The sequence below is a fragment of the Eulemur rufifrons genome, chromosome 16, assembly GCF_041146395.1.
Source record: "Eulemur rufifrons isolate Redbay chromosome 16, OSU_ERuf_1, whole genome shotgun sequence".
Lineage (NCBI taxonomy): Eukaryota > Metazoa > Chordata > Mammalia > Primates > Lemuridae > Eulemur > Eulemur rufifrons.
The window spans coordinates 34,319,794-34,337,151 of NC_090998.1; the positions used below are offsets into that span (position 1 = coordinate 34,319,794).

At 36.5% G+C, this 17,358-nt stretch overlaps 1 protein-coding gene across 4 annotated transcripts in view; it reads left to right on the forward strand.

Annotated features, from left to right (window-relative positions):
• The window catches only part of TMEM117 (transmembrane protein 117), a 430,326-nt gene that overhangs the window by 86,707 nt on the left and 326,261 nt on the right, over window positions 1-17,358 (forward strand). For 3 of the 4 annotated variants that reach the window (XM_069490727.1, XM_069490730.1, XM_069490728.1), the window contains exon 3: window positions 4,523-4,655. The exons of the other annotated variant lie outside the window; for it this stretch is intronic. In XM_069490727.1, coding sequence (XP_069346828.1) covers window positions 4,523-4,655 — 133 coding nt within the window. The remainder of the gene's footprint in view (window positions 1-4,522; window positions 4,656-17,358) is intronic. 4 annotated transcript variants of the gene reach the window in all.

The window sequence follows — 17,358 nt, forward strand, 5'->3', positions numbered from 1 at the left end:
GTTTCTTATGTTTATGGGTGGTCAAATCATACATAGGAGAATTTGGAGCAGAAGACTTAATGGATAATGGTGTTAATTGTGGTTTGGATTCTCCTTGAGGAAAAGTACCTTTTTATTCATCCTCTTATAATTCCTGGTCAAGATCTATGTGTAATGCCATGCCTTTTCCTCTAAACTAATCTTGCTCTGAGTTTCTGCTTACCAACATAAGAAGAGAGTACAATATTAATAATATTTCAGATCACCTTTTCTATCATTAAAGTTTTACAGAAGTCTTAGGGCTTATCTGGATCCTGAAAATAAGTCCCTCAGCTTGTAATTACCTCTCCACCCCTTCTCTTAATGCTGCCTGGGTAATGGTCTTCTATCACTTCTTTGGCTCCGTGAGTCTAAGGTGGCCGGGATCTACTCAGGTCATTGTGCTCCTTGTAGAGGTGGGTGGCTGCCCTGCTGGCCCCATTCCCTTGGGGCCAGCTCAGTCTGACAACCTAGACTTCCACAGCCGTGACCTTGGATACCTTGGCCTTCACCAGCATCCATGTAATCACTCCCCAATGAGGCTCTGTCACCTTGGAGACATATAAATCCTTATATCCTTTATGAAACTAGAAGCCCTTGCACTGTCTGATCTGCTTTAAGAACCTTCTAATTGTAGGGTTACCCCATCTATTACCTGAAAGCACACACATATACTCCTTCTCCTTTGAAATGCTTTAGTTTATTTATTTGCTCAGGCGTCCTTATGAAACCACTCCTGAAGAAACGGGACCTAGAACTAGTGATTTTAAAAAAGTCTGGCAGGTAGAAAGGTAATGTTTCTTTTTTATTCTTTTACTCATGAGACACAACAGCAAAAAAAGCCAAGAAACCAAGTAGTTTGTCCATAATTCTCTCTCTTATCCTTGTCTACCTCTACCTCAATTTGCCATAATATATATGGGCTTCGTGTATGTGTATGTATATGTATATGTATATATGTATGTATGTATGTATATCTATCTATCTATAGTTTTTTCTTTGTTGCCTGGGCTAGAGTGCAGTGGTATCATAGCTCACAGCAACCTCAAACTCCTGGGCTCAAGCGATCCCCCTGTTTCAGCCTTCTAAGTGGCTAGGACTATAGGTGTGTGCTATCATGCCTAATTTTTCTATTTTTTGTAGAGATGGGGTCTCCATATGTTGCTCAGGCTGGTCTTGAACTCTTGACCTCAAGCGATCCTCCCTCATTGGCCTCCCAAAGTGCTGGGATTACAGTCATGAGCCACTGCGCCTGGTCTATTTTTTAATATGCTTTTAGATCATTAATTTTATTTGAATTTTGTGACATCTTATTGGTCCTAAACCTACTGTATTTTCAGGACAAATTCTGAAGTTCTAGGCCATTTCAGTTGACTTTAGCCAACATTCATAATCATCAATCCCTGTGCCCTCTGACCTCCACCTCCATCACATATATAGGGACCACCTGAATGCTTCTGATTGTTCTAAGCTATATTTTCCAATCCCCTTGACCATATCAAAGGTGATGGTCTATAAAGTCTGGGTGGATTTTATTAATAACATAAATATACGCTCAGATTTACAAATACGTCTATGATTAAAATAAAAATTATTTTTGACCATGTCAGAAGCGTACCCCTCTTAGTGATTGTTTTTTTTAACTTCTGTTGACCTATAAGGATTGTTTTCTGTTGGTTATCTCATGAAACTCTTCTAAAGGAAAGTGTTATAAAAATCTGGAAATTCTGTGACTTATGGGAAAGATAGCATATAATTTATTTTCCAAACTGGTACACTTAAGAAAGGAAGAGGTCACTATTATTAATTATTCCAGGACAACAATTATAAACCACTGCTGTCCCAGGCAAACCAGACATATGGTCACCCTACAGGACAGACAGTATATTTTCTTATGACATCCTCAGTAGTGCCAAGGTTCTTGGTTTGATTAGACTGTATGAAAAAATCATTCGTGAGAACAGTGAACTGATGGCCATATATAAGTACATGTTTTTAGAATTTGAGTGTCACTCATTGAGTTAACCTTCAAATATCTTATGTGAAATTTTTATAATGCGATTTGACTCAACACTTGAATGACACCAGTTCTGGACTTAATATATTGCAGCACGTTTATTATGCTCTTCCAGTGAATTTCAAGCTGTGTTAACCTGCCATTTTGTTTTTAATAACTCCAGTGGCTGAAATTAGTGCCAGACAATGAGCCTGGCAATGACAGCATAAATGATACTGTCACATTTCTTTTTGTATTATTTTAGCCCCTGTACAGTTAATGCACAATGTTTTATTTGCAAAGCACTGTTAAATCACCAGCATTATTATGTGATTTTTAAAGTACATCTCTTAGTGAATTTTTTGACATATGCATATGTTAAAGAAATTCACATTTAAATCTTAAAGGAACTCTAATTGCTGGTCTTTGAAGTTCTTCAAGATCAGCTATTGAATTAAATACATAGGTCTTGGTTTGAAGCTGAAAGGACCTGCAGCAAAGGGACCCCTGAACAAAGAGAGCCCACGAGTCTAAACTAAGGTCACATTTCCATTAAATACTCAAATGATGAACGACTTTGAGCACTTTCTGCTTTGGTCACAGCTGAATCTCCAGCACCTACAACCATGTCTGGCATGTAATGGGCACACATTAAATGTTTGTTCAATGAGTGAATACACATTCTTTACAGTTTACTTTAAGATATTTATGGCATGTCTTTTTACTCTCAAGCATTCTGTGCTTAATATCTATTTATAATATTCCTGTCGATATGCTGTGTGGAGGCTTAAAAATCCCTGGATTTCCATTACCATTGATTTAGTTAATCAACAAATTCTGTAATCTTATAATTTACAGTGCTGGTATCAGTTGTGTCAGTATAGGGGTTTCTACATTCTTCTTTTAGTTTTATAGTCACATACACCCTCACTTTCAGATTTGCCCTTTACTTTTCTTGTAGTGGCCAAGAAACCAGATGATGGAACTAAATTTCTCTTTTTTGTTCTATCTAAAACTTTAGCTAGGGTAATTTTTCTTTTAGCCTTGTTTCCAAATAAAATCTAAAGTGCTATAAAGATATACAACCACTATACACCCATAATAATTAAAAATAAAAAAAAATTATAAAAAAAGAAGCACTTGAAGAGAGAGGTCAGAATTACCAGGGTACAGGGGTTAGGGTAATCTGTGTGGTCAGGGTCAAAGTGAAGTTTGCAGGCCGTGAAGAATTATTTTGCATAGCTACGTTTGAAGTCTATTAAAAAAATAAAATGCTATTTTAATAAATGTGAGATATAAGGGAAAGTTTAGTATTTAAATCTTAAAAGATTATTCCTTTATATGCTCAGTAAGCTATATGAGAGATACTGTCTGTCCCCAGAGAGAGAATTTCCAGATAGAAATATGTATATTTCATAACTTTGACATATCATTAAAAAAAGGGAATATTTTCTCATAGGAAATTCTATTGTAAGTTTTCAGGGCCACCTTATTTTAATTGTAGTTTCTATATGTATATCATCTCCCTTATTATTTAGGTAAATTAATACTTTCTCAGCAATGAAGATAAGCATAATAGACTAAATTTATCTTGGGAGCAGCCAAGGTGACCTATGTTCACTTTTTCCTTACTTCCGTGGTTTTTCAAATGCCTCACCTTGCAGGGTACTGGTGCCCTGATTTCTCTTCTTTACAATAAATCACAACATTTCTCTGGACAAATTCTGATATTAGTAATTTTTACTTAAGAGTTTATCTTATATATTATTTTTCCTCCTTAAAGTGTTTGCATTTTAATATTCTCTGTAATTTTAGCATTTGTCTTTGTAAATGGAATTTTAGGCATCAGGGTGGAAATTATATTTTGCCAGAAGCCACACCCAGCATAATACCACCCACACATACTGGACTGCCTCTCCCACACACTTGTGCATGTATTATACTTGTACAGGGGGTATGGACACTATTTTAGCTAAGAGTGAGGCTAAGCCTTCTGTGTCTTATGATGAGAATTTATTTTTCACTTTCAAGTTTTCAGGTACTTTAAACAATTGGATCTTCTTATAAGTGAGGTTGGCCTTGGTTTTATCATCTGGCCGGTATTGGGAATAGAGCTATGAAAGCAAAAGGAAATGATACAGAGCTTATGCAACTTCTTTACCATTTGCCTTAAATACTTTCAATATGAACCAAGAACATATTTGTGAAATAAAAAATAGCAGGTAGTAGTGCTCTAATTCATCTGTTTTCATGCCAGCATAATGAACTATCTCTACACACTAGATTCTCACATTAGTACTATTTATTCTAGGATGAAATGTGATATGAGTATTATCTTGGGCTTCATTCATGATCATTTATTTGCAAAAGAGCAAAAAGGACATTATATAGTGGTTTTACCCATGTACTCAAAACACAGTGAGAAATAGAGATTCACTGAAATGAAGCAAAGATGTATGCATTTTGAGTTACAATGTACACTGATTTTGAATAATATTTGTATTTCAGGTCAATTGCTCCGATTAAAAATGTTTCGAGAGGATCATGGGTCGTGGATGACAATGTTCTTCAGCACAATTCTCTTTCTCTTCATATTTTCTCACATATACAACACGATTCTTCTAATGGATGGGAACATGGGGTAGGTTATCTTTCCCCTTTCTACTGTGGTGAGTGTTATGTTTGAAACTCGTAAGAATTCAAGACTTTTTAAGTTTGTAGTAGTCTAAATCTCCTTTACAAATATTCTAACCTAATTAGGGATAGTTTGTGCATTTTTCTTACTTAAGACATTAGAATCTTTTTCCCAAAAAGCGTATAACATCTATGTAGATTCCTTCCTTATTCGTTAGGTCTTGTCTATGGGATAGTTGGAGGGCAGGTATTAATTTCATTATAGTGACAGAGAATGAGGAAATCTTATTGATTTGTTATATTCACATGATTAATAGAGTGGGGCTAAGATGAAGGTCTCTAGGTTTGTGATTCCATTGCTCTACAGTGCCTGGTTAAATAAAAGTGTTTGATACTGGTGGCATTTATTTTTCTCTCTTGACAGTCCCAACAGAGAGACCTTTGTTATAAATGGGTCGTTTTAAAAGTGGGCCACCCTGTATTAAATCCAAGGTTGTGATCCATACTTATCAGATCACCATGGCATGAAGATGTGCTATTAAGTGGATTGCAGACTTTTTTCTAACTTTCTCCAGTTCTTTCATTATATAATGAAACACAAGAATTGGTCTTTCAGTATAATTTCCTCTTGATTTGCTCTCAGTAAGTTTTAAGGGCAGAATATAAGGAGATTGGCTTAGCCTACAGCACTGAGAATTAGATTAGTGACAATACTAAACTACCTTAAATATTTGTCGTACACTGAACTAGTTACCAAGGAAGGTTTTGATCTATTCTCCCCAGTAGGTCAGAGAGCTAAGTAACCCTTCTCTTCTAGATGTAGGCTAGGCAAGATTGTCATCTAGTTCTATAGTGTGCAATTGTTTAAATGTTATGTATAGATTTTGGCCACCACTGTTCAATACTGAAATGGAAGCTCATTTAAAATTTTATTGTTTTTTCCCCTGTGGTTAAAGGAGATACATGGTAAAGGGAAAAAGATAATTCACAAGATTTATACTTTAGTACATACTAGCAAGTGGTACATTCAAGGATGTGATTTTGAATGTTCAAGCTTCAGAAAGTTATTAAAATAATTTGTAATTAATTTTTGGACTTAGAATGATGGCTTTATTAATTTAAAAGTGATGTAGTCACAGATCTACACTGTGGCTAGTCAGCATATACCTCAGCCTTGGAGCAGTGCCCCTGGTAGCAGAATGGGTAATAATTAGAATTACCCAACACCACCAAAGGGCTCTCTGTGAAGTTTTGGGTACTGCAAGCACTGGGACCAGAGGAAGGGACCTATGTAAAAATTACACTTTTTAAGTTGTTGCTGGAAATAATGAGTTATATAGTATATAACGTATATATTTTGCTCAGAAGCTGATTTTTATCTAATTCTGTTTGTTTTATATAGAGTTAATGAGGTCTGTGCTAACCAGAAATGCTTATTCTGAGGAAGGAAGCAGATTTGAAGGCAGTAGATTAAATGCAGTAATAAATAATTCCTTGCACACTGTAAAGCACTCAATAGCTAATAATAAAATGAGAGCTAACAGTTATTGAGCATTTAGTAACAGACAGGAATTGCCTCAATTAAACCTCACAATGTCTTTATGCAATAGGTATTTTATCTCCATTTTACAGATCAAGAAACTGAGAACTAGAGAGGTTTTGCCACTTGTTTCAAGTTATATTCTAATTAAATCTCCATTTTAAACAACAATAGAGGAGATGAACTACGAAGAAGTGAATTTTAGTAATACAGCCAGATCTGAAAGGTGGCTGACACTGTTAATCATTTTTCATGTGCCTGTTAGCTATTCTCTGTATTTTATCATTCAAGCTGATTTTGAAAATTGAAAGAAAGAGGAGATATGCACAGGAAATAAGGGAATGGTTAGTGTAGAATTTATTGTGTGTCTTAACTGAAATTGAAAGTGGTTCTCTTTTATTCTCAGGCTAGATACAATATCACAGATTCTTACATAACTGTTGAACTCTTCACCAATATGGCTCATCTTTGTTGGAAAAGGATCTTTTACTGAGAGGATGTCTTAAAAGTGCTACATTAAAAAAATTCAAAGCACGGGACAAATGCTTTAGTTCTACAGATAAAAAAATTAAATCATCATTTATAAAAGACATATTACTAACTTTTATGAAACACATCATTTGAGCTAGTGAACACTTTGAAGTAGGAATGTCAGCTTGAAGGAAAATCAGTTCTTAGAGCAAATGGATATGACTGAGAGAACATTTGGGGTCCTCTCAGAGACACCGTGTTATCTGAGGCATTTCTTCATCCTCTGCAGGGCAGGGAATGATGGAGCCACGGGGTGGGAGCATACAGACATCATGATTGGCTGGTTTTATATCAGACGACTGTTTGTGGTAGGAGGGAATTCAGGACTCTTTACACTGAATCCGATTTGCATTGGGGATTTCAGTGTGTGCTTGTTTATGTATCTCTCTAGGAATATTGGCCTAGAACCATTCCCAAAAGGGTTTCTAGGATTTTCCATGATGGAAGTATTTTATTCATGTATTTTAGGACTCCTTTTCAAACTGGAAGAGTTCAGGACTAAATTGAGTGTTGGGTGGCTGTAGAGTTTCAGAGAAGAAGAAAAGAGTTTTCCTAGACTGGGGAAGGTTTTGTGTGCCTCTGTGTGTGTGTGTGTATGTGCACTTGCCAATTTTAGGAATGAGTGTAAATTTAGGCTAAACTCTGGGGTCCCCTGATCCCTTTTTACAGAGAACAGAATCCCTAGGTTTATCTAGATGAGAACCTCAAGAGTTTTTAGCCATGACTGACTTGATAAAGAGTCAAGTTGCCTTGCTCCTGCTCTGTCATTACAGTGAATTCCCTGAGTGTGCACTAACCGCTGTGGTTTTAGACATCTCTGGGGAGCCAAGCTGAGAGGCAGTCAGAAGGAGAGGGAAAGAGGGAAGTTAGCTGGTTGAGCTAAAAGGGACTAAGGCTCAGATAATCCATATCTCCTCTCACTTTTGACTCTCTTTCTGCCCCTCTATGCTTTTTACCACAAAATGCTGCTTATAGTAACTTGTTTTATTCTTTAATCCACCAAGGTGAAACTAAATTCATCTTTATATAAATGTGGGAGGTTGTAGGTGAGGGTACTGCTTCAGAGAAGGTGCTGATCCTGGGCAGAGTTTCCCATTCAGCCATTTTATGAGCAACTTCTTTTTCTACTAGGTCAACGACTAGGAAACCTGAAACTTCTCTTACTACAAAATCCTTAGAACTGCTGGAAAATATAATACAGCCTAATAAACTCTTTTGAAGTGCATAGCTGAGCTTACCCAAAAGTCAGGAAAAACCCTAGAAGACAAAAATGAAGAAGGATCTAAAAACCAGGGCAGTAAGCCTATGAACTGATGCTCAGAGGCCGTAACTTAGGGACTTGAGTTTTAACTTCCAAGTACAGACCAGACACAAGGACTTGGGCTCACATTAAGTGAGAGATTGAAATGGAAGTCCCCACACTAGGTGGTCCTGTGAAGGGCTGCAGAGGAAGGGTAGAACAGAAAGCACAGGCTTAAACCGGACCCTGCTGGGGAAATTCTCCCAGGGAATTCATGTCATAACCACAGGCGCAGTATTGTGGTTTTAATATACAGTTTCCTTTGGATTTTGGAACCCCCCAAACATCCCTGGCTATTCTTTTCTCTGGGGCCCTTCCCCCCACCAATAACTTGCAGAATTCCTCTGTTTTAATATTTAGAGCAATTTAGTTCTCTTTTGACTCAACTTTTGCCCACTTTGATTTATTTGAGGCTTTTCTTTTCATAGCAAAAATCACATTAATGCATTTTCCAATCAAGAGAACCCATCCTCTGAGTTGCCGCCTTCTCAGAACATGAAGGGGCTGCTGCCACAGTGTTGTGTCTTTGTTTTGCTTTTAAAGTAGGAATTTTCCTTTTTCCTTCCATTATGCTCCCAGTTTAATTAACCATCTCTTGGGAGAAAAAACGGCAAGACACTCAAAATTAAAAAAGAGGAAGAGGAATTTACTAGATTAGAATGGGGTTTATGTAGTAATCACAGTTGAACTTTTGCAGTGGCTATAAAATATGCTGCACTGCTTACACACAGGAATAAGTCTTGAGAAAATGAGACACTCGTAGAAAGGAAACACGAAACCATTTCCCCCACAGTAATGGGATTTGACTTGATTAAAAATTATTCTGAATAAATTTTCTGATTTCCTCTGTGTTCAACTAATGTCCTAAAGCCAGTCTATTTAGTAATTCTTTGTATGGTATTAATGAGAGAGGTGTGCTCCAAAGTCCAGGTCTTTACTGGCTGACTGGAGACTGAGCAGGTCACATAGGGCCGGGAAGGATTTTTAGCTTTTGGACACTTCAAACACTTTTTGAAGTTGTCTTTCTGAAGAATTTTTTAGTAATGTAATTTTTATAGCATCCATAGTAGAAAGTCCTAATTTAGGAAAGGCTTGCTTGGTCTTTTCAAATATTCCTGTTCCCCAAAGGGGGGTCCATGTATAATGCACGAGGAATGAAGTGATGGGGAAGCAAAGCTGGCACATCAGGGCTGAGGTTCATAAGAATGTTCCGAAAACGGCCACCTGATGGCAGCAAAAGGCATGTTTTCAGCACTGATTGTCTCAGTGAATCACGGGGTTTTCACAGAAAAGAAGGAAATCTTCCCTCTTCTGAATTTCTGAAACTTAGTGCTGAAATATTTGCCTGCCTTGTTGCTAATGGGCTTTTGAAGAAATCCGCATAGTGAACTTGATAATAAGCACGTATTTTTTTGTAATGTGTTTGGCCCCTTTAAAAAGTAAACTTTGTGTTCCAAAACAGGTTTGAATAGCGGTATATGTAAACACTTATATGTATAGGTATACATCTATATGTTTGTGGACTTATTCCGGTATTACTATGGTAAGTATTGTGTCTAGCACCTGAGGCTGTTAGATATTTGATTCACTGATAAAAATTCCTCTGTGAACTGGAATGTTTCCAAAGAGTGCCCCTATTTAGGGCAAGATATGAACAAGCTGATGTTTTTCTAGTGTTAATTTTTTCCTGATACAAAGCCTTTTCTAAAGAATTATTATAAATATTAATTAATGTATCTATTTGTTAAGTATTTCAGAGAGAAATTGATAAATAAGACAAAGGGATACAGGCAATTTTGAAAATAAGTATTAGTGTTCATATTTAGGACCTGAACAGAATGAAGGTATGAATTAGGTGGTGGGTATAATGGAAATGGAATAGACTCTGTCTGTTCTGTTTCCTCTCTGATGAGTTTAGTGAGAAATCTTATGGAGGACTCCCCTGAGTGTACTGAGTACCCTTAGTAAGTATGGCGATTGGACCAAGGGAGGTTGGTGGGACAGAATATTTGAAATGGACACTTTCCTAAAATCCAAAATGCATAGTTTCTATGTATTGAGGGAGCAGCAAAAACCAGCCAGCATTAATACGAAAAATAAACAAGTGGGAGACTAGTATAGACTTGGCATGCTGGGTGAAATTGTTGAAGATCTAAAGTCCATGTACATAGCTGATTCAAGCCTTAGCCTCTGGAACTCTTATGTTTATCCTCATTTTTTAAAGAATGACCAATGCTCTGGTCCATGAGTGTGTCCACATGTTTTATCAGAAAAGAATCTCTGATTTATAGCTTGAATTTCTATTGTCAGAGGTGTAGGTTTTAGCATATTATTTTTCCCAAGGCTGAATTACTCTTTAGTGGGAAAAATTCAAGGCAAACTTTCACTCCAGGCAGTAGTTTTTTTCCAAATACTTTTTGCTAAGTTTACTATTTTCAACATCTTCAATAATGCTTTCAGATTCCTTACACAAACTTTTTCTTCTCTTTGTAGTCACCACTCATCTACAAGTAGGAGCCTAGATACATGTTTTTACTGTCAAGAACTGTGATTTTCACTTGTTCTTGCTCTTCAAGTAGAAAATTGGTTGCCCTGTGGCCATTGTTTGCACTGATAACTTCTTTCTAAGGAATGAATGTTTTGTGTATTTGTGCCTTTGTTTTTAAAGGTGCTAAACTGATTTTGGGAAATGGTAAGAAAAAAATTAAGTGGTCTTTAATAATGTTAAACTATAAACGACCTAAACTCACAAAACAACTGAAGTACAAAGCTATCAGTTTGGATTGTAGTAAATTAACAAAAGAGATACAATGTTATTTCCAGTGCCTATAATTAAGCACTGCATTTAGGGATGGGTAAAGGACGGAGGATTGAGGCAGGGTTCAGGAGCCGGAGTACGAAGAGAGCTGATCTGTAAGTTTTAATGAAGCCCAGAAGTGCTCGAGTCGATAGCTGAGAAGCTTGATTGGCTGCTCATACAAGGCTGGATGCAAATTCTGCTGGAGTGGTGCTCTAGATAATTTGTTGGCTTCACTCTTAATTAGGCTAAACATTGACTTGCTTGTACGATTAATTCACAATAATAGCACAATTAATTACTAAGTGTGGGAGTAAGGGGCAGATCTTGTTGCCCAGAATGGGCTGGTTAGAAGAAAAGCTGGAAATGAATGGCTTAGTTTGGTCAAGAGGGTTGGCCCAGTGGGGCCTCAGAGAGAGGGAGGGAGGGAGAGGAAGAAAGGGGAGCAGAGAGGGGGAAAGACAGAGAGCGAGAATAAGACTGAGACTTGTTTAGCCAGAGGAAGCAGCAATATGGCACAAAGCAGCTTTTAATATTACTGGTTTCACATTCTTGGTTTTGATAGTACAAAGGTAAAATACCACAGCATATCCAAATTATCATAAGTTCAGTTAGTGTTGTCTAAATTGATGAAGTTTTAAAATATTAATGAAAAACATAATCAATGTTGCATCCTTTTTATTCTGTGGGAGTGCATTATTATCTGTCCAGAATCAACATTGATTTGACACATTTAAGAGGTGTACTATGATCATTGTTCGTAATTGCTTACTCCAGATATCTCATTAAATATTTTATCAGCTTGTTAAAAATCCTGACCCATGAATCAGAATACCTGGATGTTGGCCCCATCTTAGCTGCATACTGGCAAAAATAATGCAGAAAAGTTAAGACGATTTTCTAATTTTCTAGAAATCAGTTGTTACAGGGTTGTTATTAGTATCACTAGTCTTGCCATCATCATTATTAATCCAGGGAAATGCTTGCTTCTAAAGTGGAGAAACAAACTAAACTTGAGGTTGCTATAAACCTTGATTGCCTTTAGCTTCGTTTTGTATGGGAGGTGGTGTGGTGTAGTAGAAAGACATGGACTTTTGTCCTGAGATACTTTAGCCACATGACTCTGGGCAAACTTCGCTTTCTGAGCTTCAGTTTTCACAAGTGTAAAATGGGGCTATTAGTACTCATTTTAGGGTTGTTGTGACAATCAAAAAAGATAATGAATGCAAAGAAATTGATGTGATGGCCACCATATAATGAACTCCTGATAAATGTTTGTAGCTGTTATAATAACAGAAAATATATATTTTAGTTTCTCAAGTACTTTTGCTCTCAATAACCATCAATTGCTATAATAATAACTTTGGCCAATATAATACAGTGATCTAATTTGTGGAAATAATATTATGTTATTATCATGCAATTATAATAGTTATTAATTTCATGCAAAATTCCCAAAGGAATACTTGGCACCAGTAGGTTTTCAATAAACATGAATTTCCTATGCTATAGCATATACGTATGTAATCTTAAATATACTTAAGGAGTGAAATTAGTACATGAAATATATGGCAGCTGGCTTGACTGCTTTCAGAACGCATCTTTATGAATATACATGAGCAGTTTCTTAATTTATTTTCATCAGTGAAAAGTAAGTACAAAAATCTAATATAATATTTCATTAGAGTTTAGAAGAGGAAATGAAGCATGTAAGTTACTAAAATTAGTAAATAATTATTTGCTAATTTTGACCTTTTTAAAAAGAGGGAAAATTCGATGAAATTATGGATATGGGAATTAATGACATAGTGGTCCATATTTGTGCATGCTTGTGTGTGTGTGTGTGTGTGTGTGTGTGTATTTATCATCTAGGGCGCACATAATAATGAGTATCTCTAAGTTCTATTTCAATTTCTTCTTTTCAGTGGTGGGCACACAGGAAATAATTACCTTCCAGACATGAGAAGTTGATATATATGAGGCTTATGCTTTACCATAAGTTATATAGTCTATTTAATGAATTAATAAGAGATGGCCCTAACAAGAAATGTCACTATCTGAGAAAGTGACATTTCTGTGACAAGTTATCCCATTTGTTATCTAAAAATCCCATAGTTGTTCTTGAGGAACTGATGAAAAATGGCGAAGAATATTCTATTAACAAAACATTTCATTATTCACATATTTCCCCGTTGAGATAATATCAGTCGCAGCACAGTTGTATACACTATCCTTGCTGCTGAGTTAGGAATGTCTACAACCTCTTTTACCCTTTTGGCACCAGGTCAGGAGGATAATGGCTTTTTCCTGGGGGGCTCAAGTGAGCTGCCTGTGCCTTCCTTAAAGGGAGAATCACGTTTGAATTGGTTAACTTCTCTTCATTTCAGTTTTCTTCAGGCTACCACTAGGGCACCCTGACGCTCTACTTGTGTATAACATAATTAATTAAGTTAGTGTCAGAAGACATGAAATTATAGGACTTGGAAGAGCATAATAAGTGCAATATTAAAGCTCTTATTAAAGTTCTTTAGAAATGGGACTTGGAAGAGCATAATAAGTGCAATATTAAAGCTCTTATTAAAGTTCTTTAGAAATGGGACACTCGTGAACTGGGCACAGTGACTCACGCCTATGATCCCAGATTCTTGGGAGGCCGAGGTGGGAGCACTCCCAGGAGTTTGAGATCAGCCTGGGCAACATAATGAGACCCCCATCTCTAAAAAAAACTTCAAATAAATTAGCCGGACCTCGTGGCTCACCCCTGTAATCCTAGCTATTAATACTTGGGAGGCTGAGTCAGGAGGATCACTTGAGCTCAGGAGTTGGTGGTTAGAGTGAGCAATAATCACAAAAGAAGTGGGACACGGAAAGGCTGACCCTGATTTAAGTAACATATTAAATGCATAGCCTTACCTAATTAAAAAAAAAAACACTGTGTCTTTTGTGATAAAAGATATGTAAAATAAAAACAAAATATGAAGAAAGAAACAAGAATATTGGATTTTAATAAATATTTTGTAGCCTACATAGTTTAATTCTCTCTCCCTAAAATACATATTTTAAAAGATTAGGAAGATAGTTCCTAAGTGTGTTGCAAATCATAAATTGTTCAGCATCCTATATAGTAACAGGAAAGAATATACACATCACATATCAAATGCTTATATTCTTTTAGCAAAAAAATCAGTAGATTTGATTGCTTCAATATGATTCATATATGATCTATATAGGCATATTCTGTTATTTTTAGTATGTTATAAATATATATTATATAACAATACATATTATTCAAAATACTATCATACATATGTAAATATACATATATAATATCCATTGTTAGGGAATAAAATCTATTAATTGAAGCATTTACTTTTATTATGGAATTTTATCTGCAAACTTAAAGCTTAAGTATCCCAAATAAGTCATTGATGATGAAAAAGTTATGAGTAACAACACAGAGATAGGTTCTGAATCTTACAGAGGCATCTTAATGGAATATGTGAATGAACAGTTCACAGAACTGAGAAGATTTCATAGGACAAGTTAAAGGAACAACAGATGTGATATTTCTGTTGAGATCACGTCAAGTAAATATAAAGCTTAACAGAAAAGAGATGAGCTTCTAGGAAATTTCAGCTCCTTAAATGATTTTAAGAGGAGAGAATGGGTTTGATTATCACTTTACTACGTCATCTAAAGGAGAGTCAGTTTAGGATAAGTTTATGAAAATTTAATGACCTAAATTAGTAGAGAAACTAGATTTGTGCACCCATTTGGTGAATTGCTTCCAGAGAATTCACTTAATACCTAGACCCTTCAGGCTTTGGGAGGATTCTTAATTAAAATTTATAATAGCCATTTCTCCTTATGTTTCTTAGGAACAAGGTTTCACACAGAGCCAGAGCCATTGACTCTGTTTCTTTCTCTGATTTCAGCCTCATTGATTAAAAACACAGTTTCTGAGCACCTACACTGGGCACCAATCAGCAGTTATAATTTAAAGACAGATCTCTTGGAGATTAAACAAGTATCCAGAACTGGTTCAGGAAGTAGGTCGTGGCCACATTTTGTCATAGCAAGACAATGAATGATGGTGGGTTAAAAAGACAAGGTAAGAATTTAGAACTAGGAGATCTAAGTCAAGGTTTTGTAGTTATAGACTAACCTCATGGATTACTTAGGAATTAGCAATAAGGTGGACCTAAAGTCAGGAGTTTTGCAAAATTTAATGAACACTGTGGACCCTCTTCCCCCCAGCCTCCCAAATTTTGTATACAATATGAGAAAGTTTATGGACTCCATGTTAAGAACCGTTGAAGTAGGTATCTCAGAATTAGGATTCTAAGCAGGAGACCCCAATGAGTAGATCTTAAAACTAAGATATCTATCAGTCAGTCAGGTTAGGTTAGATTATGCCTCGGTAACAAATCCAAAAATCTTGGTGACTTAAAACAATAAAGTTTATTTCTTGCTCTCACTACATTTTCATTATAAGTTAGCTAGAGGGGGCTCTGTTTCTAGTTGTCCTCCCTCTGGAATCAAGGCTGAAATAGCAGCTGTAACGTGAATGGTTGCTGGTCGCTCTCAGGAAAACTTAAAGTGGTAATTGAACATTCTGCCTGGAAGTGACATACATTACTTCTGCTCACAGCTCTGATTAGAACTAATTGTTTGGCCCTACCCAAGCACAAGGGGGTGATAAGTGCAATCATACCATGTGCCTGGAAGGGGGAGAACCAGAAATATTTCAAGAGCAACACTACTGACTACCACATGGGACCACTCCTACCTCAACTAGTAAGCAATTATCTACTTTCTGATATCCTACTTCTTCCTATGTACCATGCCTTTAACATCCTTCTCCACCTTCTAACACATGGTCTCTTTCTTCCTATGAAGGAAATATAGAGAATGATTTTTGAAAAAATCACCATACCTGTGGTTTAACATAAAAGGCGTGGTTGCATTTCACATTAAAATCTAATTCTTATCCAATTATGTGTGGTAAAAATATCAGATGGCCAATCCAGATGTTAAGTGTGCAATAACTGAACAGAGGAGAAATCCATTTCATACAAGGGAGGCAAGGTATTTAGATTAGTTAGATGCTGGACTGATGGGTGACTGTTATGCTCTGGTTCAGTTCTTATCTAAAGCTAGTACCATATACTTTCTGATTTGAGGAATACATCCATTGCGATTGGTACTTCTCATGCTATTTTAGCTCTTTGAATATTATGCCCAGTTAATAGAAATAAATGAGTTAAGTTAGTGAAGTCAGTACAAAAGGTACAGGTTAGTGGGACCTTATGGAGATATGGACAAAGTATGTATGATAAATTGAAGGAATTATAAAATGTTTTACCTTCTTATTTCTATAAAATTGAAATGAGTCAAGAACACAGTCAGAATTTGATCAATTATAGAATAGAGGCTCCAACTATGGCTGAACTTTTGTACTCCACTTGGTTGCCCTGGCAACAGGGCTCATTCCCATGCTAGTAATAGTACAATGTGAGTGAGGTATAATTGGAGGTAGAGAGAAGTGTTCAAGTCAACTCCTACTTCTGGGGAAGTTAGGAGAAGAGTTTGCTGAAGACAAAGGATGAGGTCATGAAGGGAAGAATTTGAGTGAACAATAAAGAAGAAGAAAAATTAAATTCAGCCCGATCTTGAAAGCTTCTGGGCATAGCACTGCACATAGCACGTATTTCCCTGATGCTGGATGAAGTCAGGGTGGATGGTAAGTCATGTGGTTGTGCATTATATGATGTCTCCCATCACAGCCCAGAAGAAGCAGTGGACTGGAAAATTGTGACCTGTGTAAATTGGCTTGGATTGGAGCCACTTGCTGTGTGGATTACTCTGCCAACTCTTACAGTGACCCGGGAAGTTCTCATCTGCCCAGAAGCATCGAGAGGGAGTCAGAACAGCCTTGCCCATATTTTTCTGTGGCTTTTGTTTCCTTTGTTTTTGTTTTTATCCTTAGGCATCTTTTATCCTTGCCAAACATATCTGTTCAAATTCTGCTCAATGGTCTGAGGCTTTTATTAAATACATGGCAAATGTACACCACTGTTAGAACTAAGAGATTAGGAAGAGTCAGCAACGAGCACTTAACTCTTTCAATATCTATTTTCTCTTTCTCGGAACCTTTCCAACCAGAAAAAGAAGAGGATAAGAGGTACTCCCTCTATTCCACTCTCCACAGCTCCTAAAACAAATCCTAATAAAAACCAGGGCACAAATAAAGAAAACAACACAAAACATTACCTAAAAATAGGATGGCTTTTTAACTTATTATCAAAATAAGGACAGTTTTAAAACTGAAAGGAAGTGTTGCTAATGATAATGCACAAGAAAAAGCATAAACTACAATGCCCAGGGCTAATTTACATATATGGTCGCCCTACCTAAAATCATTAGGAAAGAATAGTAAGATGAGGAGGGAAAGAGGATAACTTTGGCCATGCTCTAGAAGGAAATCTTGGCCCTGATGTACACTGAGTATTCCAGCCAGTTGTAACTAATTTGCAGCCAAG